The sequence below is a fragment of the Uloborus diversus genome, chromosome 5 (genome assembly GCF_026930045.1).
Source record: "Uloborus diversus isolate 005 chromosome 5, Udiv.v.3.1, whole genome shotgun sequence".
Taxonomy (NCBI): Eukaryota; Metazoa; Arthropoda; class Arachnida; order Araneae; family Uloboridae; genus Uloborus; species Uloborus diversus.
The window spans coordinates 144,957,233-144,984,829 of NC_072735.1; the positions used below are offsets into that span (position 1 = coordinate 144,957,233).

Here is a 27,597-nt window from a genome sequence, read left to right on the forward strand (position 1 = left end):
TATTCCTTTGTTATTTTATAATTATAAAAGTGTTATTATTGTAGTCATTTTAATATAGACTTAAAACACCTACTTGAAAATTAAAAGTTGGTCAGAAGAAAGGAAAATGTCTCGTGGCTCGACACTGATAAATGCATATATTTTTATTTTTGAATTATATAATTCTGTACAAGTAGCTAACAAAAGAAAAATGAGTGAAACAGCTAATGCTTTCCTCAGTAACTTAATAAATACTGTTAAAATTACTTAAATATTTACATAAAATGCATATTTTTATATAATGAAAGAAGCAATTTTAAATCTATACAATATAATAATAGTATAAGAAAATAAAGAACAGTGATTAGAAGATGCAGTTACTTTTAAAGTGATTGAAAATATCGGATATATAAATCAAAATATCCGATATATATCAAAATATCGGATATTTTTGATATTTTCAAAAATATCATGATATTTTCAAACCCTGGTTCTCATGTAGCAGATGGGCTCTGTAATTCCCTGTTGCTCCCCAAGGTCCGGATTAACTAAACTAGATCCAAGAGTTCATGTCGCAAAATTAAAGAGCAGTATAGGTAGTTTTGATAGTTTTTGCATCTGCTCCCCATTCCCTGCCAGATACATATTTTAAGAGCTGAAACCTGTTTTATTTTAATTTGTTTTTTCAGAATGTATGAGTTTTTTTACAGCTGTTACTTTCAGAATGTAAAGCGAATCCCAGATACGTAGGAGCAAAATAGTTCATAGTGTTTTTATCAGGAAAATCAGGGCTATATAGACAACTATGAATGCTGCCAATTGAAAAACAAGAAAAACCTGATTTCCTTGTTTTTCAACAGAGCAGAAAAAGCAAAAAAAAAAAAAAATCCCGATAAATATCTTTACTTACCAAAGTACAATCTGTCGAAATAAAAATATGCATACACAATTTTTGCTACAGCGAATCCCCCATTTTACATTTCTCAATGGACTGGGTTGAGAAAACATAAAATAAGGGAAATACATCGCAGCAAAATTGATGATGGGGTCTGATGAAAAAAAAGGTAAAATTTGGAGGAAAAGCGCAGAGTTGAGGTACATAAAATCTAAGATTTACTGTACTAAAAGTAATTGACACATTTTCTTTTTCATTTCTATAAATATTTAACCTTACCATGACAGATGAATGAACCATATTTAAGAAATCTTTATTTGGTATAAGCACAATCATAACTGTTTCAATTTCTTCTCTTTCTTCTTTTACAACCTATTTTTTGGAGAAAAGCATTCATTTTAATTGAATGTTTATAGTTAACAGTTTCACCACACACAAGCATGGAAGGAAATAAGAACGAGAAATAAAACTTTATGCATACAAAACACCCAACATGAGCACATGCACTAACACTATTGCAACAGCAACCACTATTGACCCACATTTCAGTGAAAAACTTGGTTATAACATTTTTCAACATGTTACAATGTGTTGCTTTTATTACTAATTAACTTCAGTTAAATTCTTAAAGTTTCAGCTCATCTTTTCAGTGGATGGTAACAATTTACTAAACGGGTTGTGAAAGAATACTACTTGTTAAATAAAAGTTTTTATGTAACAGAACCTTTTTTTATTGTTAAATTTTGATATGAGTAATGGCAATTTTATTACTAAGAATATAACATTAGTTAAATATCAATAAAATATGAGCTTTTGAGTACAAATTTTCTCAAACTGTGATGTCAATGAAAAGATATTGATGGTCTTCATGAAGACACTGAGACTTAAATGCCATGGCAACAACATTTTACTGATTTTTATTTTCTGACACTGATTTGATATAGATATCGCATATACTCGTATATAAGTTGAGAAATCTCGTACAAAAAATGAGGTTAAAAGTTGGGGGCTCAACTTATACCCAGGGCAAAATTTCTGAAAAATTCTCAGAACAATTCATGGAAAAAAAACAATTGAAAACATGAACATTTTCCCGATTTTAGTTCTACTTTTTAAGCAGTTGCTGAAGTACACATTCTGCTAGAACTTTACACCGTCTGACTGAAAAAAAAGGTAAGTAATTACAGTAAACGGTTGACTATGCAAAAAGTGCAGGAATTTTTTCCGATAGTCACGTATTAATGATCTTTTTTTTTAATAATGTGTTTTGGGTACAGTGCAAAATTTTATTGATATTAATTCAAAACAAAAGTAACAAGTAACAAATATTGTAATGAGTTGATCCAACCTTTAACAAAAATTCGCGATCACAGCACAGAAGTGAACCCTTTTTGTGCATAGGAATAAAAATCTGACTTTTTTTAACATAAAAATTTTCATTACATTTTATTTTCCTTCCTTTTATAATGATTATATTCAAAATTGGTGACAAAACGTTCCCATTTTTTAAAAATGAGTAGGGGTTTGACTTATACGTGAGTATATATATACATTTTTGCTTTGTGTATTAAAAATGATGTGTTGCTAACAACCATGCGCCCTCCTTACAAGTATTCCATACCTAGGGCCTGAGCTAAGCATTCGTCACCAAGCCAAATGCAATAAAATTGCAAATTTGGCAAAAGGAACTGATTTGGCAAAAGTATTACAAAATGAAAAATTCTCAGAAATTTCCACAAAAAATAGAAAAAAGTTTTTCCCAATTGATCCTTAAAATTATTATTAGAAATTCTGCAAGAAACAAAATAACAACAAATTGAGAACTCAATGTCCTATGAATTGTTATTAAGTGTTTATTAAACTTAAGTATATGCAACATATTTAAAATATAAGCACTTGCTTTGTATATTTAACCCATTAAACGCCGCTATATAAACTACATTAAAAAATCTAGAAAAATTTACTATTTTCATAAAAGATACTTATTAATAGTACAGTGCAGTTGAAATTTTCAAAAAAACTGCAACCGTTTAGAAATTATAGGTTGTTCCCGTAGTGGGAGCTTTGGCGCTTTGAAGGAGGAAAACATCCGCTGCCTCAACTGCGTTTCTACCGCGTTCGGTTTCGTTTCTACTTCTTTTTCGATCGCGTTTTAAAAGAGCCGCGTCTCAAATATTATATTATTGTTCTTTTATATATTTCATTTGCATTTCAAGCAAAAAGAGAAGCACTAAAAGTAAACAAACTATAAATAAAAAGAAAAAAAACTTACTCAATTTATTGATCATCAACATTTTTTTTTTGAAAAAATCCGGTACAGTATTGATGCAGTATTACATTGCATTTTTTACCCGCCTGGTTAGAGTGTTCTTTTTACACTATTTACATCGAGATTGTTTTTCCGCGTTTATAATAAAATATTTTACTTCATCAAAACTTACAGTAGAGTTTACTGGTTCGCAAGGCCCTGACTGGGAATTTGCGTAATCTTCCTTTGAACTTTTCATTGAAGCTGTAGTTATATACCTTAAAAATGTTAGATATGTCATTTCCCCCTGGAACTCTTTGTGCATTCTCCAGTCTGCTACTACAGACATATTTCGTGTGTTCGTAAAAAAAAGGCCACCACCATCTTTTTCTTTTGATACGAGGCCTGTACGTACTTAGAGATTTATCTAAGAGATCATACCACCCATATTCTTATTATATGAGGAAATTAAATGCGGTTGAGGCAAATCCATTCTCTTTTTTCTTCAGAACACCATCTTTTGACAATTACTACGGGAGCTTCTGTCTCAAAATTCGAAGCTAAACATACTATTGTGTTATCCTTCCATTTTACACACTGATATTCTCACAGTTTGAATGGATTCGAAACACCCTCTTTCACTTGTTACTAATAACGTACTTTTCAGTCTTTTAGTATATTTTCTCTTATCAGTCAAACTATCTTGAGAATAGTGGAAACATTAACAAAACATAGTTCCAAGAATCCTTTTTCGAAAGACCCGAAAGAAGTACACGCGCTTCGTGACGTAGGTTGCCCCTTTCTGCCTAGCAGCATCCCTTTCTTTATTGTAAGCCCTCGCACATAAAAGAGGAAGAATGCTACCGGTCCCCCCGCCAAAGCTCCCGCTCCGGGAGCAAAAACTTTAAGCGCTTCTAGCATGGCTTTAAACTAATCGTTTCATTCCGGGTTTTTCGTATGTTATTTGCTAGAATATTTGCTTTAAATATGCAGAGCACTTGAAACAAATTAAGAATCCAATAATTTAGATTTTTTTAGTTTTTTACATTTTTGTAAAAAATGCAAAGTTCCATTTTTTGAAAAAATGTAGAAAAATGTATAAAATTCAAATTTTTTACTGAATTTTTTTTATAATCTACTCCGTTTTGTTAAAATTCACATGGAATGTTTTGTTTTATAAATAACTCAAATTTCTTTAGAGAAAAAAAAAATAAAGTAGATGTTCCCGCAGTGGGAGCTTTTAAGCAATGGTTAAGAAAATTCTGCCTGTTTTCTGATTAAAGTTTTCTAAAATAAAATTTTGTGCCTCCGTAGGGAGGCACAACATACAAATTGGAAACCATTGAACTAAATAGTCATTCATACATTACATAAGATTAAGACGGACTTCATATGAAAAAGTACAAAAATCCCTCAAAATACTGAACATAGTAAGATATTGAAACAACTAATTGTCGTTTTCATATTGAAAATTATTCCTGGTCTAATATTGAGCTATATCGGAAACGGAGCAAATCATATGAACTAGATTTTAAAATAAAAATTTCACACTTACTCGACAGCTTTCAACACTTATATCTGAAACTGTACGAAACCAAATTACTGAGCGTTCCACCTCATTTTCTTCCACTGTGTATTTGATATCATTTGAATCCAAAACCGTAAACATATCTTGTGCGCCATCTATAAAAATGATGTTATGATCAGCAACAACTTTCATACTCTGAAATGAAATTCGGCAGTTGAAGATCATTACTCATTTTAAACAGATTTCACAAATGAAACTAATAAAAAAGAACACATTGATGAACATCTAATCATATATCAATAAAGAAACTTATTTATTGAAAAAAAAAATCATTTGTTAATTTATTTTTTTCTAAATCAAATTTATTAGACTGGCAAAAGTTTGATAAAAATAAATATAATATTCTTAAATCAAAATAAAACACTGACTTAAAAAAAGAAGTATATACATTATTTTAACCTTCAGATAGTTTTAAACATTCCTGGGTCACAGCAGTATTATATTAGCAACAAAATTGAACAAATAAAAACTGAGCAAAATTATGTATAAAAGAAATAGTGTAATGTGATAAGAAACAGAAAAGAACATTTTTTTAAACTGAAGTCTAGATCTAGAGGGTGGGTCTTGGGGATTACGACAATTATGTTATGCTTTGCAAAGCATAATATTGTATTAAAATAATTATAATAGACTTTTAAATGTAAATTATATTTTAATAAACTATACATTGAAAGAAAAATTTAAAAAAGAATTGATTCCTTATTTAACATTTATAATATAATCCTATTACCTGCATTAACCAACATTGGGAAAAACATCGGGTTGACCAGTATGACAGAAAATTCAAATTTTCCGGCGTGCCAGATAATTTGAGGTTCATTTTACAACACAACAAAAGTAAATTTCCCCGCTCAGTTCCAATTAAACCAGTGCAAGGAAAAAAATAAATAAACCTTAAAGGAACTTTGTTTTCTAGAACAAATCAATAATTTCAGGTCAGCAAGATGAAGAATAGAATCAGGGTGGTTTGAGGATGCGCTTATCTTTTATAACCATCAAGGAGATTTGTCCCCCTTTCGCTGAACACTGCTACCCTGTGGGATACCTCCTTTGCTTCCCTAAGGTCACATTTCAGTTCTGAGAAACAGAAGTAGACCTATTTTCTCAAGAATACACAAACTGATAATACTTAGTTGCTGTCAGATTGGCTGCAGCATAGCTTCCTGGTCTAGTTGTTCGCCCACATGTTTTCTAATTTTGCAAAGAACAACAATTTAGATTTTAAAGGAAAGATATAATTGCCAGAAATATTTTATGGTTATGAATTATTATGCAAAATGGGAACCACCAATATTGCTCACTGGAAATTAACATCTTCTTCATGAAAAGAGGGGGGTGTGGGGTGGGGGACATGAGGTTAACAGAAATAAGTAAATTACTAATATCATAATTTTTGAAATTTATAGTAAAAATAGCGTAATGTGAAAAGAAAATAAGGTGCATAAAATTACTTCCATGTTTCTAACCTATTTTACTTTTAACAAATTCTGTATTAAGAAACAGAGAAATATTTTTGTTTTAAAGTGTAAAAGGTACTTAAACTGCAAATTAATATAATGCAAAAACTTGCAAACAATCGCAGGCACCTGTTTTGAGATTACAAGGAACCCCCTTTTCAATGCAAAAAGTGAACTTATGGATAAAAAGGTACCTGGTTCTTTATACAAAAGAGTTTTCTTTTGCATTGAAAAAGGGGTTCTTTGAAACCTCGAAACACATGTCTGCAATTTTTTGTAAGTTTGTGCATTTCATATGTTGTTTAATTTCTTTTGCAATTATGTTTTGTTCAAAATCTTCAATTGCAGTTATTCATCTGTCTTTAATTAAAGTTTTCAAAGAGTGAAACATTTAATGCACAAAAGTTCAGATTGCCCAAATGTTGAGAATGTGACATTTGACAAAGCACTTTATTAAAAACTAGTGGTACATGCACAGCTTTGCCCATTGTAGAAAAATTAAAAGGTCTTTTGGTTCACCTGTATATTTACAAATAATGTAAGGTGAATTTTTCGCCAATTGGATTGCCCATGTTAAGGTTCCACGTTATGATAATTTGGTAGTTTACTCGTCCATCTTATGATAATTTTGCTCGGGAAAATATTCTTAAAATTGGAATAAAAAAAAAAAAATCGAATTTTCGAAAAATCGCTTTGAAGTACACACCCTCATGCTACAAACTAATTTTGTGCAAAATTTCATAAAAATCAGCTGAATGGTCTAGGCGCTATGCTCGTCACAGAAATCCGGACAGATAACCAGACAGAGAGACTTTCAGCTTTATTATTAGTAAAGATAACTTTCAAAGCATTAACAAAAATAACTTTCAATAAGACTGTATTAGAGCAAGCAAACCAAGGTTTACTGCAATCCTACTTTTAACTAATTTCTTCTCAAATACCTTAACATTCATACACTAACATGCAAGTTATGCAAACTAACTTTTTTTTTTTTTTGTCGGAAAAAAGCTTAAAATCAACATTTGCTCAGTTTTAATTTATTTTTTATTTAAAAAAATCCTCATTAATAAGATTATTTGTATCAGATTAACAAAAATGGTATTGTTAATTAATATTTTAACAAAATTAAAATGCTTACTTTTCTAATAAGATGATATATAGAACTTGTATTATTTTTTATGTTGAATATATATTTATTATTGCTTTTTTTTTGGTCTAACCTTTGTTTTTTGGGCATGCCAGAAAGGACCCAGCAAGGATTATTGAAAATCTGGTGTTCCCTGAATTTTGCAGCATGCCAGCTAATGTGGAGTAATATGGTAAATTTGCTTTAAGTACTGCTTAACATTTAATTTTAAATTTCTTTACTTACGGTTCAAACATGTGCAAATTTTAGACAGTGCCGATTTCAGGTCGGCATGTATGAGAGAGCAGACTATGAATCTGTTTTAAGAGGTAATACAAAGAAGCGTCAGAGAATCTTAAAGTTTACAGTGGCCCAGCAGACTTTAGTCAATGCATTTCTATCTGAAGATTTGAATATATGTCTATTCCTTTTTAAAATTTCTAGACACACTCAAATTTTGGTTTTTCTTTACTGATTTTAAGTTATCAATCAAGTTAAGCTACAAATCTTTAAGTTAGGTAATGGCAAGCACAGTTTGCATTTTAACTTCTTACGACTTTTTTTACGTTTAAATCAAGCTTCAATAGTTATTATGACAAAATATATAAGTCAGCACAAAAACAGATCAATTTTTAAATAACTAAAATCGGAACTCAAATTTCATTTTCATTGAACTTTTGGGTCTGAAAGAAGTTTTCAGTGGTTTAAATTTTCCTTCTTCAATTCCCAAAATGTCATTAAATATTCAATTGCAACATTTGAATTTGACATTTAAATTTCATCTCATTTTATTCAAATATAAAATTACAGAAAACTTGCAAGTAATTCCTAATAACTGAAAAAACATTTACAGATTAATGTCATACATAGTTCAAATACCTTTAAACATTCTTCAGGCTTTTTGCTCCTCTGCATTTCCTTTTCAGAAGCTTTTAAAGCTTTAGCTAGTTCTTTCTCTCTCTTTTTTTCTTCTCTTATTTTCAGTTTTATATCCTTTTCTGCTGCTTTATCTACGTCAATCACCTTTTAGGAAAGAGATGAAAAACATTTTAAAAATATTTTTAAAAATATATGCTTACTTTTATTGCATTTTGCAGCTTTGGAATCACTAATGTTCCTATTTGGCTAGCATCACCGAATTATAATACCAAATAGATAACTACACATATGAATGCTTGGTGAAAAGTATAACATTTATAAAACTTTAAAAAGAAAAAAAATTAAAATCATAGGAAGTCAAATAAGAACAATAAGCAATCGTGATTGCTCAAAAAAAAAGAGAGAAATTTTATCCACAAAAAGCTTGGAAAAGACACTTAGTTAAAAAAAATAGGCTTCCAGTACTTACAAAGTCAAAATGTAATAAATAAATTTAAATAGAAACTGTTAAATTTTAGTACCAGTACATAAGAATAGCCCATTGTTATGCCCATGATTTCTTTCACCTAAGTCTGTTTTCACTGTTGTGATTTTTAATCAGACACCATAAGGGACCAAATTTTTTTCTTTTTGATTGACCCACATGACCCTTTTCCTTGAATACCTACCCCCCCCCCCCCGACCCAAACAAAAAATCGAACGAACTTGATTTTTTTAAGTCACAATTCATTAGAAATTCAGCTTCATTTTTTGGCATAAAAATATTAAAATTCTGTTTAGAACCTCGATGATTTTTAAAAATTAACATATTGACTTTGTCACAAGAAAAAGTTATATCTGCAACATCATTGAAGCAAAAAAGCAAACTTTTGTTTTAAATATCTTTTAGACACAAAACTATCTAAGAATAAATCAATATTTTATACAGAACTATTAGAAACATAGATTAAGCACCAGGCTGCAATTCTCGATTGTAATAAATCTGGAAGAAAAAGAATTTAGGTTTTATCATTTTATGACATTATTATTATGTATATTATAATTTTTTAATCTTTATAGATAAATTAATTTTGTCTTTTACATGTTTACATTTTATACATCAATAAGCCAGTAATGTTTAGAAGTTTCTTTTCATATTTATTTATTTTCTCATTTTTCATTTCCTGGGCTTTCATTTCCAAAACAGCACACACTTAATCCAAAACAATAAATGTAGACACAAGGGAAGAAGCTATCCATCAATCATATCTTAAACACATTTAAGTAAATAAAATCAGAAACATAAAACCTTGGTAGTTGTTTTCTTTTGTCTTTTAGGTAAATTAGCCAAACTTTCCTTGAATTCTTCATCAGTGTCAGACAAAGTCACTTCAAACTTAAGACTTGGTTGATTTAACTGAAAAAAAAAAAAAAAAAAAAATACAATGAACATATTTTAAAGACCACTCTGAGACAGTACTATTTTGATATACATGCAACTCTTGTATAACACGGTACTTCTACAACACGGTTTCGAAATTACACGGTACCAAATTTGAGATCATTATAACACAGTTTCGATATTACATGGTACAAAAGTTTAATTTATAAATACATGGTTTTGAAGTAATACAAATTTTAAAAGAAAGAATTTCATTTTTGTTCAATACATAGTTAAAAAATGTATGGTAATAACTGTAATAAGTTTTTACTTTGTTTTTGTGAAACGTTTACGAAAAATTGTCTGTCTTCAGCTCAAAAGTTTGGTTTCTCCGTATAACACTAACTTTTAACTTTAAATACATACATTATTTTTTTATCAGTATTTTAAAAGCAAAAAGATGAATATTATTTTGTTTTCAATGCATTGTAGAAAACAAAATTAGGATTAAACATAGGTTAAATTTGGCAAACAATAAAAAATTTAGTCGAAACAAAATATGAAATAAAATAGAATAATTTTATTTATTTTATTTTATATTTCGTTTTGTTGTTGTTGCTCAGACAAACTTTATCGCTATAGAAAAGCTCAGATTTTTTTTTCTTATAGAATGTCTTTTATTCTTAGTGAAGAAAGTTGATAAAGTTTTTTCTTGTTGTGTATAACAGTTTTAATTTGAAGTATGTAAAATTTAAGTTTTATCATTTATAACAACTCTTTTTTTTTAAATCAAAGAGTGGTCCACTAGTACGTTCTGGTAGCCAGTTTTCGGTTTTATGTTCCATTGAGCCGAAATTTCAGCTACTATAAAATTTGCACACTATGACTTGGTTTCTTTTTTATATTATCTCTATCGTTATTTTATACCATGGCACACATTCCTTGATTTGCATTATTTCAAGGTCTCGTTTATGACGGATTCGATATAAGACGGAACATGGTTTTGATACAACATGGTACACGGATACATAGATTTATGATATGTACATGATTAACTAGGTTAAAAAATAAGTAAAAAAAACTATTTATAAAAAAGACTTGTACGACGCAGTTTCAATACTACACGGAACGAATTAACTGTGTTATACCAGGGAAATCCCTGTATTGTATAACCCTGATTTAACAACTGCCAAGGGCCTGGGAAAAGTTAATGTTAAATCAGGGCTGTCCAATTGGCGGCCCGCGAGCCGCATGCGGCCCCCAGCACATATTGTGCGGCCCGCCAACTTCTTATTCAGCATACTTCTTTTTTCAACATCTTATTGTATCAAGAAGCATCCAAGATTACTGTTCTTGGTCAAGCCGGGGTCTCCGAAATTTCCTCTTAATCGCTCTTTTACTCCTTTCATTGTATCGAGAGAAAAAGGTACAGGACATCTACATGTCAAGGTCAAGCAGTCCTTCCCACCCTGCACGCTGGTGTCAAAATGAATTTGTAGAAATAGTATTGCCTCACGCTGGCGTGGAGAGACAGGTAGGGAAGAGAGAAACATTTCAGATGAGCAAAATCTGCCTGCAATTGGTTAAAAATAAAGACCCCCTCTCACTGACTTCAAGGTCTTTGTTGATTTCGAAAAAGAAATTGAGAACTTGCTCTCGTCAATTCTCCGCTCTTTTCCGTTGATGATATTGATTTGACTGGTTTTGAGGAATGTTAGGTTCTCAGATAAGCTTGCAGCTTTTGGATATGAAGTAAACCTGTCTTGTACTGTAAAGAAGGCAGTTCGGCCTCAGTTTACCCATTAAAATGTAAGAAAATTGTTTTATAATCCGCTTCATTGTTTTATGATTAACAATTCAACTATTCATTGTTATTGTATAAGAGGTAAGTAGTTATTCTTCAACTTTTTCAAACTGCGGCCCGCCAGGTGATCAATGACCGGAATTCTGGCTCATGGGCTCTTTGCAGTTGGACAGCGCTGCGTTAAATCAAGGTTATACTTAAATAGAGGATCATAGACATTTAATGCAGCCAAATCCGGACCAGTGAAATGCAATGTTAAATTGAGGAAATCATTAAATCGGGTATCGTTAAATAGAAGTTATGTTACACTGTAGTTAAAGTCAAATCAACACACTGCATATTCTAATATTAATAATGTACAAGGATAAAAGTATATTTGAGCCTAAATTAATTAAAAGAGAAATAAGACATTTGCAAGAAAATCAATATTGACATATAGAGAAGTAATATTGTTTAGTTCAGCATAAACTTCCTGTTATCATTAATTTAAAAATATAAGTTATTCAGATATATAAGTAGAGTATGGGACTGAAAACTTGTGCCATTCCGTGTTTTGGATACCATTTCAAAAAATAGTGAAAATTCTCATGTCATGCAGTATTTGTGAGGTATTACCTGGTTTTGCTAATGTTCAAGCACAATTTCTTTTATATTTTGATTAATCTGAATGAAAATATACTTCTTTATGCTAAAACAAATGTGTTGATCAATACAATAAATAAATAACTTTTTATAAAAATAATTTTGTACTTTTTACAATAGGCTTTGCATGGCATACTTATGGGACGATAAAAAGAATTGTCATTAGCCGAAAGTGGATGTTAAATGACTGTTGTACGATTACAGCAAAACACTCATTTATGCATAACATGTGGCACCGAAAAAAGGTTTTAAAAAAAGCTGAACTGAAAGTGACATCTAATTGCCGAAGATTAACAATCTCAAACTTTCAAAACTGAAAAAAATAAGGGCCACTTCTTTTTTTTTTTTTGGCTTAGAAAAAAAAAATTAAAAAATATTTATTTGAAGTAAAAGTTAAAGTTAATCTTGGTAAAAGTTAAATCTCGGGATTCCAAAACTGGGGTCTCACACTATAATAAAAGTTAATGAAATTGACTGTATATATAGAGATATGCTAAATCAACATTGTTTATTTGCAAAAATATCAATTCAATATTCAGGGAATGAATTTTCTTTGTTGAAAAATGAGGTTAACATGTATTACCTTCTTAACAGTTGGCAATATTGGAGATTTGCTTAACAAATCATCCAAATCAGGTAACATGATTTCTGGCTCATTATCACTTTCGCTACTGTCTGAAATTGAATGAACAGGTTTAACACTTTTGATTTTGAACCTAGGAGGAAAAAATACAAATTGAGTCAGGTAGATTCAACACTTTTGATTTTGAACCAATAAAGGAAAAAATACAAATTTAGTCAATTCTAACAGTTTGGCAATATTTGATTTTTTTTTTAACTACAGAACAAGACCAAAAAAAATTTGAAGACTTAAACTAAAATCTAAAACAAAATGGCATCCAAAAGGGCAAGATGGAAGCACTGATCATTGTCTCTTCGTGAACATTCTGAAATATATTTCTTAAACAGGAAATTGAAAGCATGAAAATTTTCTTTTCCCAAAAATGAACTCTAAACTTCATAAAACTGTTTAGAGATGTATTTTTGGAATAAATTATATTTTATTCAACAAAATGAAAACTAACTTCACACACCAAAACCTGCAAAATTCACTATCTGTAACTGACACTGTGGACTCTGTCCTCTCTTCTAAGGTATAAGAATTAATATTAACACTTTCTTAAGAGAGAGAGAAGTAAGTGATTGAATAAACAAGCTTAAGAGAGCACATCATTAGGGTCACATTATGAAAAATGTTGTAGATAACTTAGTCAACCTTCAGGTGATTATTATTTGATTTCTGGGAAAAAATGAATAGAGAGTCTAATAGAGCTTCATTTCTGTAGTTTTAATGGACCTGGTTTATCTAAAGGCACATGAAATATGGCTTAGGTTCCTCCTAGCATGGGATTCATCCCCCCCCCACACCCAAAAAAATGACCAAGATAAATTTTTTTCTTTTTTGACCTATGATTTCAATTTTTTATAATTTTGGTAAAAGTTTTTGAAACATTTTTATAGAAATTAGTTTACATTAACAACACTCAAACTGTGGCTCACAGAGCACATGCAGCAGCTGGCTGAACTTTCCTGAATGACCTGGTGAAGTTTCCCCAAAAGTCTTGACACTACTTGATAAACTTATTTTTGAGCATGTACATGGTACACCCAAAAAAAGCATTTTTTTTCATTTTGCAAGTTATTGCAAATTGGTATAGGGAAAGAAAAGATGTTGGTATAATGAATTAAATAACAGTATCTCGCCTCCACCCCCCCCCCCCTCCCCAAAAAAAACTTGTATTACAAATTAGTTATCAATAATGTTTGGTTGTTTCTGATGTCAAACAGCTGTCTCACGTGCATGTGACCTGAGAGCAATCATTGTCATCGTCGGTTTACTGCAGCCTCTAGCCATGCAAATGTCAGGATGCCTACAAGAGAAGGGGGCCGGAAGTCATGGTGCACTGCGGCAATGAAATTGTTGGCACACCATTGCTCTTGGGGGGAGAGGGAACCTATGCATATGCAATGACAAAAAGATGTGCAACTGAGCACTTTCCTTGATTTCAGCAATTCAAGGAAACCAATACAGATCAGTCTAGCTAACTGTAGCAAAATTTCTAAATGGGACCCTGGTGTAAAGGAGTTCACCACTAAAAGTGCTAAGAGTCTTGTGGTCTCTCAAATTGTCTTTGGTTCGAAGAAAGACAAAACAATAAGAAACGAATAGACATTTCATAGATAAAAATATAATTATTTTATATAGAGATATTTATGGCTGTTGCAAAGACATGAAGTTCACATCCTTCAAAATACTAGGCTCAAAATAGTTATACAAAAGTAGGACTCGCATTTCAGAGGAAACTTCAGATAAGATAATGTGAGTTTTTGGTGTAAGTTATGTCACAAAATATAATGGTTAATAGACATGAACTCTCATTCTCAAAAAAGGGTATTTACCTCAGTATTTATTTTTCAATGAACTATATTCACACAAAATATCCACGCGTGTATAATATTGCAATATATGTATATGTAGGCTTGCCAGACGTCCCAGTTTTTAAAAAAGAACTTGGTGTCCCGGCCGGTTTACTTCACATTCCGGAAAAAAAAAATTATTACAAATTGCCAAAAAGGTCTAAAAATAGTAAGTGTGAATGATTATTTAGGGTAATTATTTTATCATTTATAAAATTAATACTGGATTTGCTTAGAGGATTTTTAAACCAAGATTGAAATCAAAAAAGACTCGAAAAAAGTGCTATAAAATGAAAAAGTATATCTAAATATTGTTAAATTGTTTGTTTCTCATTCAAAGTGTTTTTTCTAACTGAAATAAATTGTAAATATTTACATCTCAGAAGTAAAAAATTCAAATTTTATCTGCTTATATGTCATTTTTTACTACCCCGCTTTTAGGTTCATAATTAATAATCATTTATTCATAGTATTCAGAATAAACTGCCCTATAAACACTCCAAAAACCAGCCAGGGGTGTGTACCCCTTTGAATACTAGCGACACGGGGGGGGGGGGAGCATCCTGGTGTCCCGGTTGAATATTTGAGAAATCTGGCAAGACTATGTATATGTATGGTTACAGTGAGAGATTGAAATGTGGTAAATTATGACATTAGTCAGGGAATATCAATAATTCATACTGAAGACATTAGTGGAAAATTGAATATTTCTGGAGAATCACCAGCAAGAGTGGACATTCTTCAATTTCAGTCTTTCACGGTAACATAGATCTTGAGTGTAACTTTTTAAACAAATTATCAATTTCATAGACCTAAAATATTTACTCAGAAAAAACAAATGGCATACAAAATTGCATTTTCTATAAACTGCTTGATTTAAATATCAATCCTTTTCGAGTTACAATAATTATGTTGATTTTTTTAATAGTTTAAATAAGAATTTCATTAACTGAAAAAGAAAAGAATGTTGAGCAGGCTTTTAAAATGATTTTAAAAATTAAGAAGTGGAAACCAAAGTGAAAGCTAGCAACAATTACAAGGGAAATTTTGATACTATTTTAGAAATCCTTGCAAAATAAGAAGAAGCCAGGATTTTTTAAAAAAGATAAATTATCTTAAAATTTGGGTTAAAAGGATAAGAAAAATTGCAAAATGAATTTTACCCATAATATTTTTTCCTTATCTTAAACTTATCCAATTTCTTTTTCTTCAGCTTTTTGTAAAGAAAATCTGTCTACTGACTAGATGAATTTGCTGATCATTCAACTAAAGGCTTATGACTAACTTTACAGTAGGTACCAGAATGTACCCCCCCCCCTTTTTTTTTGGTAGATGAATACTAAGAATTTATCATCAGAAGCAAAAAGGTTTTTTTTTTTCAACCCAGTGAGCAGGTGAATCGAGTTTACTGCAAACAATTGTTGACTTTTCAGGTTTGCAAAGACTACATACCTGAATAAAAATCAACTTAAGACTGGGCATTTTTTTTTTTTTTTTTTTTTTTTTTTTTGGAGAATCATGAAAAAGATCTAATATTATGCTACGGATAAAATATTGCTGCAAATAGGAAAATTACAAGTTGCGTGACTTAAATATTTGCTGGAAGATATGAAAAAGATTCAATTTTAGCATTTGTAAGAGACCATCAACTTGCAGTTGAAAACGAACACAAGTATAACTAATTCAAATCTGGTGTCAAATTTTTATTTACATATTGCTCTCAAGTTTTGTATCTTCCAGTCCAATTCGCTCTCCAAGAGGTGCCATTTCAAAACTTGAGTTGGATTCATCCGATAAGTTAATTATTTCAGCTACTTTTCCAATGCAGCCCATTTTTATTTTATTACTACACTAAATGCAGATCAATCTTTTCCCGCGTTCAATTTTCAACTTTTTCGGCCGAGAACGACGCCATGTTTTTGTTTACAGTCAAAACAGCAGTTAAGTTATTTTACCTGTATCAAGCCTTGTGCTCCTAAGGATGCGTTCGAAACAAGGATCGATCGCCTCGGTGCCAACTGGTGCGTTCGACGAACCTCACCTGTCGATCGGTAAGTAACCGGTGACTTACCGCAGCGTTCTATGATCAACCGGTTACTTCACCGGTTACCATTCTAAGCAGTTGATTGGTTGATTGCAGCACGTGATCATTAGTTGTCACGTGATTAACTAACCGGTCGCTCTCGGTCGTGCTCATCGAACGCAACCCTAGGTCCAAAACTACGTTTCATATAGGGACTCTACTCTACTCTATTATAGAACTCTTTGGTCACCACTCAAACACCCGATTCAACCGGTTGCTTTAATCGAGCACAAGAAAGAATAAATGTTGCAAAAATAAAGACTCAAATGGTATTCGAAAATGTTCAGAATGAATATGAACTCAAATATTCTCTCTAAATAAATCGAATTCGCAACATACTAGATATGGTCATTGAGGCCTTTTCCACTCCGATAACCAAAAACGATAAAAATAGGCTACGATCAACTTAACTGTACCCGGTTCTATTAGCGCTTCGAGCTGATTTCGCGGAAGGAAATGTTTGTTTTCTTTTTGTTAAAAAATGTATAGAACCTCATCAAATATTTGAACAAGGTGAAAGTAAAACGTTCCCCTCACCTACCAATTAAACCTATGGCATTATTTTCACTCGCTACTCCCCCCCCCCGCCAAAAAATTTTTTTTCTTTGATGTAGGCTTTCGATTTTAATTGTTCTCAAAATGTGGAAATCGTGTACAGTACTTCATGCAAATCAGTTATTTTTGTAACGTGTTGAAGAAATTGAAAGAACTTTTGAGACAGTAATTATTTTCAAGATGGATGGTTTTAAACCTGGTCATATAAGACGATTGAAAGTCAAATATTTTATGTAAGTATGAATGTATTTTAAATATATTTTTAGTTTCACCAGATCAAACAAAGAGCATTGTGCTTCCTGATCAATGATCTAAAATAGCTGAGTAAGGGACAGTGGTAATGAGTGGGTTATGGTGGTGAAGGGACCGCTAACAAAATATGAAAAAGTATTTGCATAAAATTATTTTAGATGCCACCAATAGAAGAGCTATATTTGTTAACTACTAAACTCATCCAATTTTCAACTATTTGAGAGAAGTCATTTTCCCACCAGAGCAGGATGGTCAAGAATCTGATTGAAATGAAATTTTTTCCCACTTAAAATAAATGCTAGCTAAAAAGTATCTATTATTTCACAGTATATGTGTATTAGCAAATCTTTCTATATCTGTAAACTAATTATAAGATGCATGTCGATGTATTTGAATTTATTGTATTAAAGAAACCTGAATATATTCCAAAGGGGTGGCCAAAAGGGGTTCCAAAGGTGGGGCTGAATGAGCCACTATAGGTATATCATGATTAAGATAGGCCACCAAAATATGGTTTTTCTTCCTTTTTTTAATTTTTATTTTCTCTCTTTGATACGAAGCATAACTGGCTGTCATGGATTTTGATTACTGTCTTATCAGAATAGATTTATAGTAATTTCCAAAAAATAATTTGCATATTTTAACCCTAAGAAGCATTAACTTCTTTATTAGAAATATAAGTGAAATTCTGTAAATGATTAAAATGAACCGCCCAGTTATTGGCTACACCTATTTGATGTCAGTTTTATGGATTTTGAAGACATGAAGTTACCACAGCCGAAAATCACTGATGGAATACACTGTCGTTTAATATTAATTAATTTGAATAATATAAACTTCTTCAAATCATAATGTGTACCATGTATTATTTTTATTCATATTTTATTGTCTTTCTTTCTTACACTCTCAGTCTTTTTCTGCTACAATTAGTATGATTTACCCCCTATCATTTTGTTTATAAAATTTTAATGTGTCTTATTTACTTTTTCAATAGGCTTTTGTGTCATATCACATCAAGTTCCATTCATTTTGTCATATTTAGCAGGGTTGTTTGGTTTAAATCGTGTTGGTTTAACCTAGTGTTTTTTTTCAAAAAACGCTTTTTTTTTTTGAAAAATTTCATTGTTTTCCCAAAAATGTTTTTCATAGATTTTACATATAATTGCTAAGAGTTAAATCGAATTAATGCAAAGTAACTACCAAAGCTTTATAGATAAATTACAGATTTAATAAAGTTAGAAACTTATATTTCTTAAGTTAATGCAAGTTTTCTAAATAGTTTTTATTTTGTTTCATTCTTTTTGTAAATCTATGCAGCTTTCCATCTTCTGTTAGGAAACCGAATATTCAGGGGTCTGTCCAGGATTTTTCACAGGGTCCGTTTTTTGTGAAAAATCAAATAATTTTGTGAAAAATGAATTAATTTTGTGAAAAATGAATTAATTTTGTGAAAAATGAATTAATTTTGTGAAAAATCAAAAAATTTCGCAAAAAAAAATTTTTTTTTGTCAAAACAAAATTTTAGAATTTAGAGATGGCACAAACGGCATCAATTAAAAATTGAGTGTTTTCCTTTTCTACGTCGAGAAAATCATTCTGGATATTGTTTCTGATATTTGGCTGGGGGGGGGGGCATCGCTGTTTCAAGTATCAATATTTATCTACCATTCTACATTATGTTAAATTATACTAGATATATTTCTGTACAGTACTTAAAATAATTGTAACAAAAATATGAATAAATAAAATAAAATTCAGAATAGGGTTCAGCATTCAACTTTTTGACTCAAGACGCTTTTAAAATCACAGAATTTCGTTTAAAACTTATAAATTCCGTGATTTTAACAAAAATAAAAAGATATTTCAATTGTTTACCTCTTAACAAAGCGTAATAATCATCAAAATTTCGTAAAATCGGATTCCCATAGCGGATGCAAAGAGATCGCAATTCTCAAAGTGAAGGCATCAAAAGTATAAAAACGGCTTGTAAAAGAAATGTTTTTGATAAAATTATTTTAAAATTGCATTTTAGTCCTATGATAAACACATCATTAATATCTGTGGACACAGTTGACCCAAAAAATAATAAAATAAAATAAACCATCTATTCAGTTTTTAATTTTTGACTCATAACAGAAAATTGAATTTTGCTTTAAAAACTTGAAATGAGAGTTCTAACAGAAATAGAGACTTTTCATTTATTTGAATCCTAATAAAGCAAAGTTAGCTTAAAAAAAGAACAAAATATGATTCTCATATCGGATGTTAAAAGATTACATTTTTCAAAATGTAGACATCTAAAGAAAAAAAAACGGTAATTAAAAGAGTTTATTTAAAGTTAATCATCCTTGTTAGCATCGAAAAATCAAAACCAATATAATTTTCTCCAAAAAGTAACAATTAAACATCGCACCGCACCTTAAAAACGCAAATATTGACAAGCTGGCAAAATGATGAGAATATTTTCTAATCAAGTCATTATAAAGGTTCAACGCCAGACGCTAAGTGGTGATAATTTTGAAGTTGGTAACCCTATCTGAAGCGATCATATTTTTTCCTCATCCTTACTATTCCTTTGCAGTTCTAAGTTCATTTCGCAGATATATATTATTATTGTTTATTAAATCATGAGTGGAGAAAAGTGCTTACCAATGCCTTTTCAGAAAAGTTTACAACACCACCGCTAATTAGCTGTGATAAAACAAACAACCATTATATTTATTTGGCTGTAGCAATTATTTATCGCTTGCAGGAGCATCCAAGAGTGCCGATTTTTTTTTTTTTTTTTCAAAATTAGCCGATTTTGTATAAGCTGATTCCTCTAATTTGACTTAAAAAAAGGTTCCAAAAATTATCGGTTTATACACAGACATATGTGTTATTTTGCTTTCAGATTTGCTCTTTCAATAAACAATTTGTGAAAGATCCGATCTTGTTTATCAGAATTTTGTGAAAGGTCCGTTTTGTTTGATCGGGATTTTGTGAAAGGTCCGTTTTGTTTGATAGGGATTTTGTGAAAGGTCCGTTTTGGTTGATCGGATTTTTGTGAAGGGTCCGTTAACGGACCCAAATATCCTCTGGCCAGACCCCTGATATTACAGAAATATCCAAAGCAAATTAATACATTTGAAAAATAAAGTTTTATTCTTGTCTCATTTGTTTGATGTTGAAATAAAGATATACTTTTTTGATAATACTTAAATCTTAATTATCTGCACTTCTAGCCTATGAATCTTCTATGACCACAGGTTTTAGGAATTTGAGCAAGGATTTTGTATTGTTCATGTAATCCAAAAATTATTTTTCTACAACTTAATTGCAAAAAATATGATATTATAGTGAGTGAGACACAAAGATATAATTTCCTGAAAATGAAGGATGTCAGATTATTAGAAAAAGTTTACGTGCAAAATTTTATGACTGATTGAAACTAAGAATTATTTAAATGTTTTTATTTCAACTTAAATCAAGTCTTGTTCACAAACATCATTTCTAGCTTCAGGGACACAAGTAATTTCAAATTAATTTTATTTAAGGCACTATTGTATAATTTTAATATGAGAATTTTTATCAATTTTTCTATGGTAACGGACTTGACAATTCCCCTTGCAACTCTACAATACAACAGCATTTCTGTACTTAATTCTGCATCAAAGTGTGTAACCAATTGCTTTTAATGAGCCTTAAATATGTGATCCAACACCTATTTATATTTTGAGAGGAAATTATCAAGTTAAAAGAAATAATTCGAAATTCTGAAATGTAAGTATATGGTGAAAATGACCCCCATGAATTATGGAGTTGCGGAACTATTTTACATTTGAAAGCTACTGTAAATGTAATTTTGATGTATTTTTTGTTTATTTGGCAAAATATTTTAAATTGCAAAGTCCTTTGCAATTTAAAATATTTACAATCCTGATTGTATTTATGTTTTCAAACAGTGTTTACGCATTTTAGTTAAAGAATATGATAATCAAACGATAGCATTTCTGAAGATAAATTCTTTTTCATATGGGGCACAGGATTTCCTTTTTGTCCTAGATATACTGTGTTTTTTAATTATGTTGTAATTTCTGCTGGGGATTTTTAAATGTTTTCGTTAGAAAGATTTAATAGCTTATCGGCCGAAGTTAGCATTGCTCACTACTGTGTAGCGCAGTTGCTTGGGGAGTTTGGCGATAATCAATAAAGTTGCGGTATTATTTTGCAATTTGAAAGCTCTTTTAAAGTAATATATTGTCTCTTTTGTTTATTTGGCGAAACATTTTGAATTGCCAAGAATTGTTTTTAGGTTTTTAAAGGGTGTTTACGTATTTTAGTTTAAGAAAATGATTACTTTAGATCAGAAGGGGAGGTGGATTCTCTCTCTCATTTTTGATAACTTACGATGTTTAAACGAAAAGCCGAAGGGCTAAATTTCGTAAGTCAGTCAACAATGTTACATGCTTATACAAGCAGAGATAATATCACACAGTGGAAGGTGCAGAATCAAATATTAATGTGAAGAAATGAACATTGGAAACTTGTTAAAATCTTACCAAAAAATTTATTGGTCCATAGTAACTAAAATAAATATAACTAACAAAAATAAGTTCTTAAGAATAAAACCCGGCCATAAGTGGAGGCGGAGTTCGCAACTCCCCAACACCTATCGGACCTAACTCACAAGAGGCTGACGAACACAAAAGAAGAGAGAGAGAACGATTGGAATCGTTCACTATTTATACTTGCCTCATTTGCATATGATTGGGCATCAAAGGATGCCAACCTAAAACTGAAACTTTACACGTGCCGAAAGAGTTGAGAAGTTAATCTAATTTGAATAAAGTTAATTTTATATTACATTACATTAGGAATGAGAACGCGGATAAATATCGTTTACCGATGTCTATCATATCCCCCCTTCTCATTCAGTAATGTTATTAAACTTTAAATTTTTATACAATTTTAATAGATTCAAAAATAACCCAAAAAAAAATCCACAAAGGGCCAGGCTTAATCTTTTACAAAAATTTAACAATTCAACAATAAACAAATATGGATATATATCCATCATAATACATCATCCATCAGCAGCTGCAGCTCAATACATCACCGCTTATTTGATTGAAGTCCTTTCTCAAAAAAGTCCTTCTTGCCTATTGATGATCCACAGTCCAAGGAAATAGTAAGTCCAAGATTAACATTTCCACTGCAAACTATCTTGTCAAACTGTAATTGACAAAAATACTCGAAACAGTATCTTTGAAATAGATGGGCACAATGATTTTACAAATTTTTTTTTTTTTTTTTTCACAATGACAAAATTATTTAAAATGCTTAGTTTCCAAAAATAAACTCTTGTCATTGAATCAAATTCCTCCATCTCAAAGATTAAACCAACGAGAAATTTGAAAAAGAATTTCAGTTGTTACAAAAATATTTATACTTTAATATCCCATTATATTTATTATACTAAACAATTTAATACCATTAAAAATTAACAAAATATTTGTTCACAAAAACGATTCAGTTCAAAACGGGTCTGCGGCTTCGTAAAAATATCAGCCCTATTGGATTTACTGCCTACATATTTTACGGTAAAAATGTCCCGTTGAATCAAATCACGAACAAAAAATAATTTTACATCAATATGTTTTGTACGGTGATTTTCAATCGGAGATTTAACAAAGTCAATGGCCGATTGATTATCAACGTACATTACAGATTTAATTTTACTTTTTCTAACAATTTTCCAGCGTAAACATTCGTTTAATACACGGTCAAACCACATAAGCTCTTTAGACACTTCACAAAGGGCCACAAATTCACTTTCCATAGTGGAAAGGCTAATACAACGTTCCTTGAAGGTTCGCCATTCAATCGGCGCATTATCCAACAAAATTAACTGCCCTCCGAGTGAAGTTCAATCATCTCGATTAGCTGCATAATCGGCGTCAGAAAAAGCTATTAATTGGGTTCTATTACAATTTAATTTAAGTTTTAAATCTTTTGTTTGAAAAACATAACCCAAAAGTTTTAAAAGACCGTTCCAATGAATGACACCAGGATTGCTTTGAAATTGACTGAAGATATTGACCGCATAACAAATGTCCGGTCTCGTTCTGCTCGCAATGAAAGAAAGACAACCCAACAAATTACGATAAGGAATCTTTGACATTTCAAATTTTTCATTTTCTGTATTAGGACAATTCGATTTCGAAAAAACAGTACCTTTACAAATCGGCAATGATGAAACCGGAAAATAAAAATGTTTGAACTTTTCAAAAACTTCAATGATATATTTCGTTTGAAACAAATTCTAACCATTTTCAGTTCTTTCAAATTCAACACCTAACAGTTTTTTCGTTTTTCCGAGAACTTTTAAGTCAAAATTTTTCCTAAGTAAATTTAAAACATGATTTAAATTCTTTTCTTTCCGTGCGAGCAAAACAATATCGTCAACATATAACAATAAAATAACACATGAATTATAAATATAAACACAATTACATTCTTCAAATTTCTGAAAACCAATTTTCAATAAAACACTGTTTATCTCAAAAAACCACATACGGCCACTCTGGTGCAGACCGTAAATTGCTTTATTAAGCTTACAAACTAGATTTTCTTTCCCTTCTATTGCAAAACCCGGTGGTTGTCTCATAAAGATGCATTCTTTTAGAGGTGCATATAAATAAGCATTTTTCACATCGCACTGCAAATCGAACCAACCTTCTGATATTTTCAATGAAAAGAAAAATCGAACCAATGAAAAATGAATCGTCGGACTAAAAGTCTGATCGTACGATTCAGGGGATTGTGCATATCCCTGAGCAACAAGTCTCCCACGATACCTAACAATTTTCCCCGATTCATCTCTTTTAACATTGAAAACCCATCTCGATCCGATTGGTTTTTCATTTGCAGGCAAAGGTGTTAAATCCCACACTTTTCTAGAATGCATAACCTCTAATTCATCCCTCATTGAATCTAACCACTGGTCCTTTTGCTTAGATTTAAGAACCTGTTTGTAATTCTTAGGAATTACAATTTCATCATCTAGTCATAAGTTACATAAATTTAAATGAACAGTTTGATCAGAAATTTCACCTTGATATAAATTTTTACCATTAAAATCAAATAAATGTGGCTTAAACAAAATAGCATTTTTAGAACAATATTTTTCAACATCATTTAAAGAACGTAATCGTTTAGAAGAATGTTTCTCATAAAAATAAATATCAGTACGAGATTTATCTGACCTTGGGATTGCTTTCCTCACCCATTCTGTTTCACGCAGCTGGGCGCGTGGTGGGTTTTCCCCATTTTCACTCAAGTCAGAATTCGAATCTGATTCATCCCCGCTCGTCTCGCTTTCACTCTCATCAGAAGATAAGAATTTAGACGGCGTACTCTGGCTTTCACTTCCGTTATCCGATTCGGAATTCGATTCATTTTCTGAATTTTGAGAATCTGATTGAATATTTGACCATTTGAGACAGGGACCCAGCACAGCTCCACTAGAGTCACTCTCCGATATATTTTTAAAAGCTTCTTTGTAATAAACATTTTCATTAAAATTTACATTTATACTTTCAAAAATTTTTCCGCTTTCGGGAATCCAGACACGAAAACCCTTAGTGTTAAATGCATAGCCCAAAAATATACCTTTTTTGGCTTTAACATCAAGTTTGTGTCTTTGCTGACGGGGTGTTCCAAGATAACACAAAACACCGAAAGGTTTGACGTGCCTAGCACTTGGCTTACGTCCACCATATAACTCAAAAGGTGTTTTAGTTTGTCCTGAGTGACAAATCCTATTCCAAGTATAATTGAAATAAAGCATAGCATCCGGCCAAAATCTTTTACTTAGCCCGCTTTCTTCCAATAATACTGTTGCAGCATTAGCGGCTGAGCGATTGTACACTTCGGCCAAACCGTTCATCTCTGGACTGAAAATATTGGTTAACTCATGTTTTATACCGTTATCCAAACAGTAATTGTCAAAAACTTTATTTACGAATTCTCCCCCGTTGTCAGTTCTAACAGCTTTTACTTTAAGATTTAAAAATCTTTCAGCACGCTTTATGTGCCTTATGAAAATTTCCGGTACTTTGCTCTTTTCACTAATTGGATACAAAGCAGATTTACGTGAAAAATCATCAATGATTGATAAATAAAAACGTTCCCCCTTATTTCCCTTAATATTACATGGACCCCACACATCAGCATGAAGTAATTCAAGGGGACATTTAGACCGTATTTTACCTATTGGTTTAAATGAAACACGTTTAAATTTACCAATTTTACAATTTTCACAATCTATTTTTACATTTTTGAATTTAGGCAGGCCATGGACACACTCAAATTCACCGCTCTTTCTGATACTATCGGTGTTAATATGTGCCAGCCTTCTATGCCACAATTCTAATTTTTCTACATTAGAGCATTCAATTTTCTCATTTTCGAAATGATCATTACTTTTATTTGGTTTTATACTTTCTTGATACGATTTATTATACAAAATTTGAGGTTTTACAAAATAAATGCCATTTCTTAAAATTGCTCTAAATATAAATCCATTTCGACCAGATATCGCCACGGAGCCGTTTCCCCCTTCAAACTTAGCACCCCCCTTATCGAATTTAGTACCCGATAACAAATTTTGATGCAGATTAGGAGAGTACATTACATCTTTTAAAACAATGATAGTATCATCAAACTTTAATTTCACAGTTCCCATCCCCAAAATGGGGAAAGTTTCATTTCTAACGGCTACAGCCATTTCTTTGTTTCGTAATGGTTTAAAGTCCTCAAACGCACTACGAATGTTGACGAAATGATGGGTGGAACCAGTGTCGAAAATAAATTCATCAGGGTCTTCTGATACTTCATTTGGATGTACTTCGGAAATGAAAAAGTTCTGGTACTCACATGCTTCCTTTTCCACTGATGGGGAACTGCACCTCGCAGTTTTCTTGTTCGCCTTCCTCTTGTTCCGGATTGGTGATCTTGACTTTCTGTTACGTTGTTCGAGGTCCTTGTCAAGCCTCTTATATTGACACACATTTCGCTTGTGGCCGGGTTTATTACAGTTAAAACAAATTAGTTTCCCTTTTACTCCTTTCTTGTCAAAATTACCCGGTTTCTTTACAAAGTTAGCCCTGCCGATAATTTTATCATCCTCATCTTTTAGTCGAATTCGCGATTCCTTGGCAATAAGTTCGCTGACTACTTTATTAAATGTGAATTCCTGTGCAGTAGTTCTAAGAATAACTTGACAAATATTGTCAAATTCTGAGGGCAAATGACGCAAAATTTGAAAAATCAAATAATTTTCAGAGAAATTCGCGTCTATAGCCTTAATTCTTTCGAAAATTTGCCGAGTACGGGCAGCGAAAAGATTTATCGACTCTTCCTCTTTTATACGACATTGGGATAACTCTGAAAACAATGTCATGTGCTGACAACGATTGTCAAGAAAGAAGTGATCTTTCAAAGCCTTCCAGGCATCAGCCGCGTTGACCTGATTTTCGATTATCTTTTTGAAATTTTTCTCCAAATTTAAATAAATTATGGATAGGGCCACATCTTGTCGATTTTGAAAATTACGAATCTCTTGCTCAGTAGCCTTTTTTTCATCATTAGAAAAAGGTTCTTTTTCAATGCCATTAACTATCTTCCATAAACCTCGTTCCATTAGGACAAATTTAATATCAGATGACCAACTCACATAGTTGTCAGACCTTAATTTTTCGATAGGAACACTCTGGGATGCCATGATTGATAAGAATATGAAAAACGCCAAAAAAAATTAAAAAAACCTAATTTCAAAAAAAAAACAACCAACAAAATCTCAAAATATCCCCGAAAAAAAAACCTAAATAGTGCAACTGTTACAGCTTCCCCCCTGGAACAAGTCCAGGTCTTCCGCTGAATTTAGCAGCCACTATTCTGCCTAACACCAAACCAACTATATCCCCCCATAAAATGCAAACGAAACGTCTGAGAAAAGTTTACACTACACATGGCTTAAAGATTCGATACAAATTTCCAAAAAGCAAAAGAAAAACTTCTATTTTCACAGTTTTCATTCAACGCCGATGCGGGGAAAACAATTTGAAAAGATTTCCAAACACTTGTCATCTACCGATTCAGCAAAAAGACAAGTCAGTTACAACATTCCATTTCATCACAAAAACATGAAGTCTAATACTCTACTCTGCTGACAATTCGAAAACATCTTAATACATCATGATACTGAAC

General features: G+C 31.4%; 2 protein-coding genes across 2 annotated transcripts in view; one reads left to right on the forward strand and one right to left on the reverse strand.

The window, feature by feature from the left end:
* Positions 1-295: 295 nt before the first annotated feature.
* Positions 296-16,361, reverse strand: LOC129223180 (uncharacterized). The gene is made up of 7 exons (XM_054857746.1): positions 16,168-16,361; positions 12,562-12,694; positions 9,461-9,568; positions 8,173-8,316; positions 4,678-4,845; positions 1,154-1,246; positions 296-301 (listed from the first exon to the last, which is right to left on the reverse strand). Exons 1-7 carry the CDS (start codon positions 16,287-16,289, stop codon positions 296-298), a joined length of 774 nt encoding a protein of 257 aa, XP_054713721.1. The 5' UTR covers positions 16,290-16,361.
* Positions 16,362-17,047: 686 nt separating this feature from the next.
* LOC129221894 (structural maintenance of chromosomes protein 5-like) overlaps positions 17,048-27,597 on the forward strand; it is a gene marked incomplete at its 3' end in the record, with an annotated part of 198,620 nt that continues 188,070 nt past the window's right edge. Inside the window, 1 exon segment of the mRNA XM_054856266.1 lies at positions 17,048-17,327. Coding sequence (XP_054712241.1) covers positions 17,275-17,327 — 53 coding nt within the window.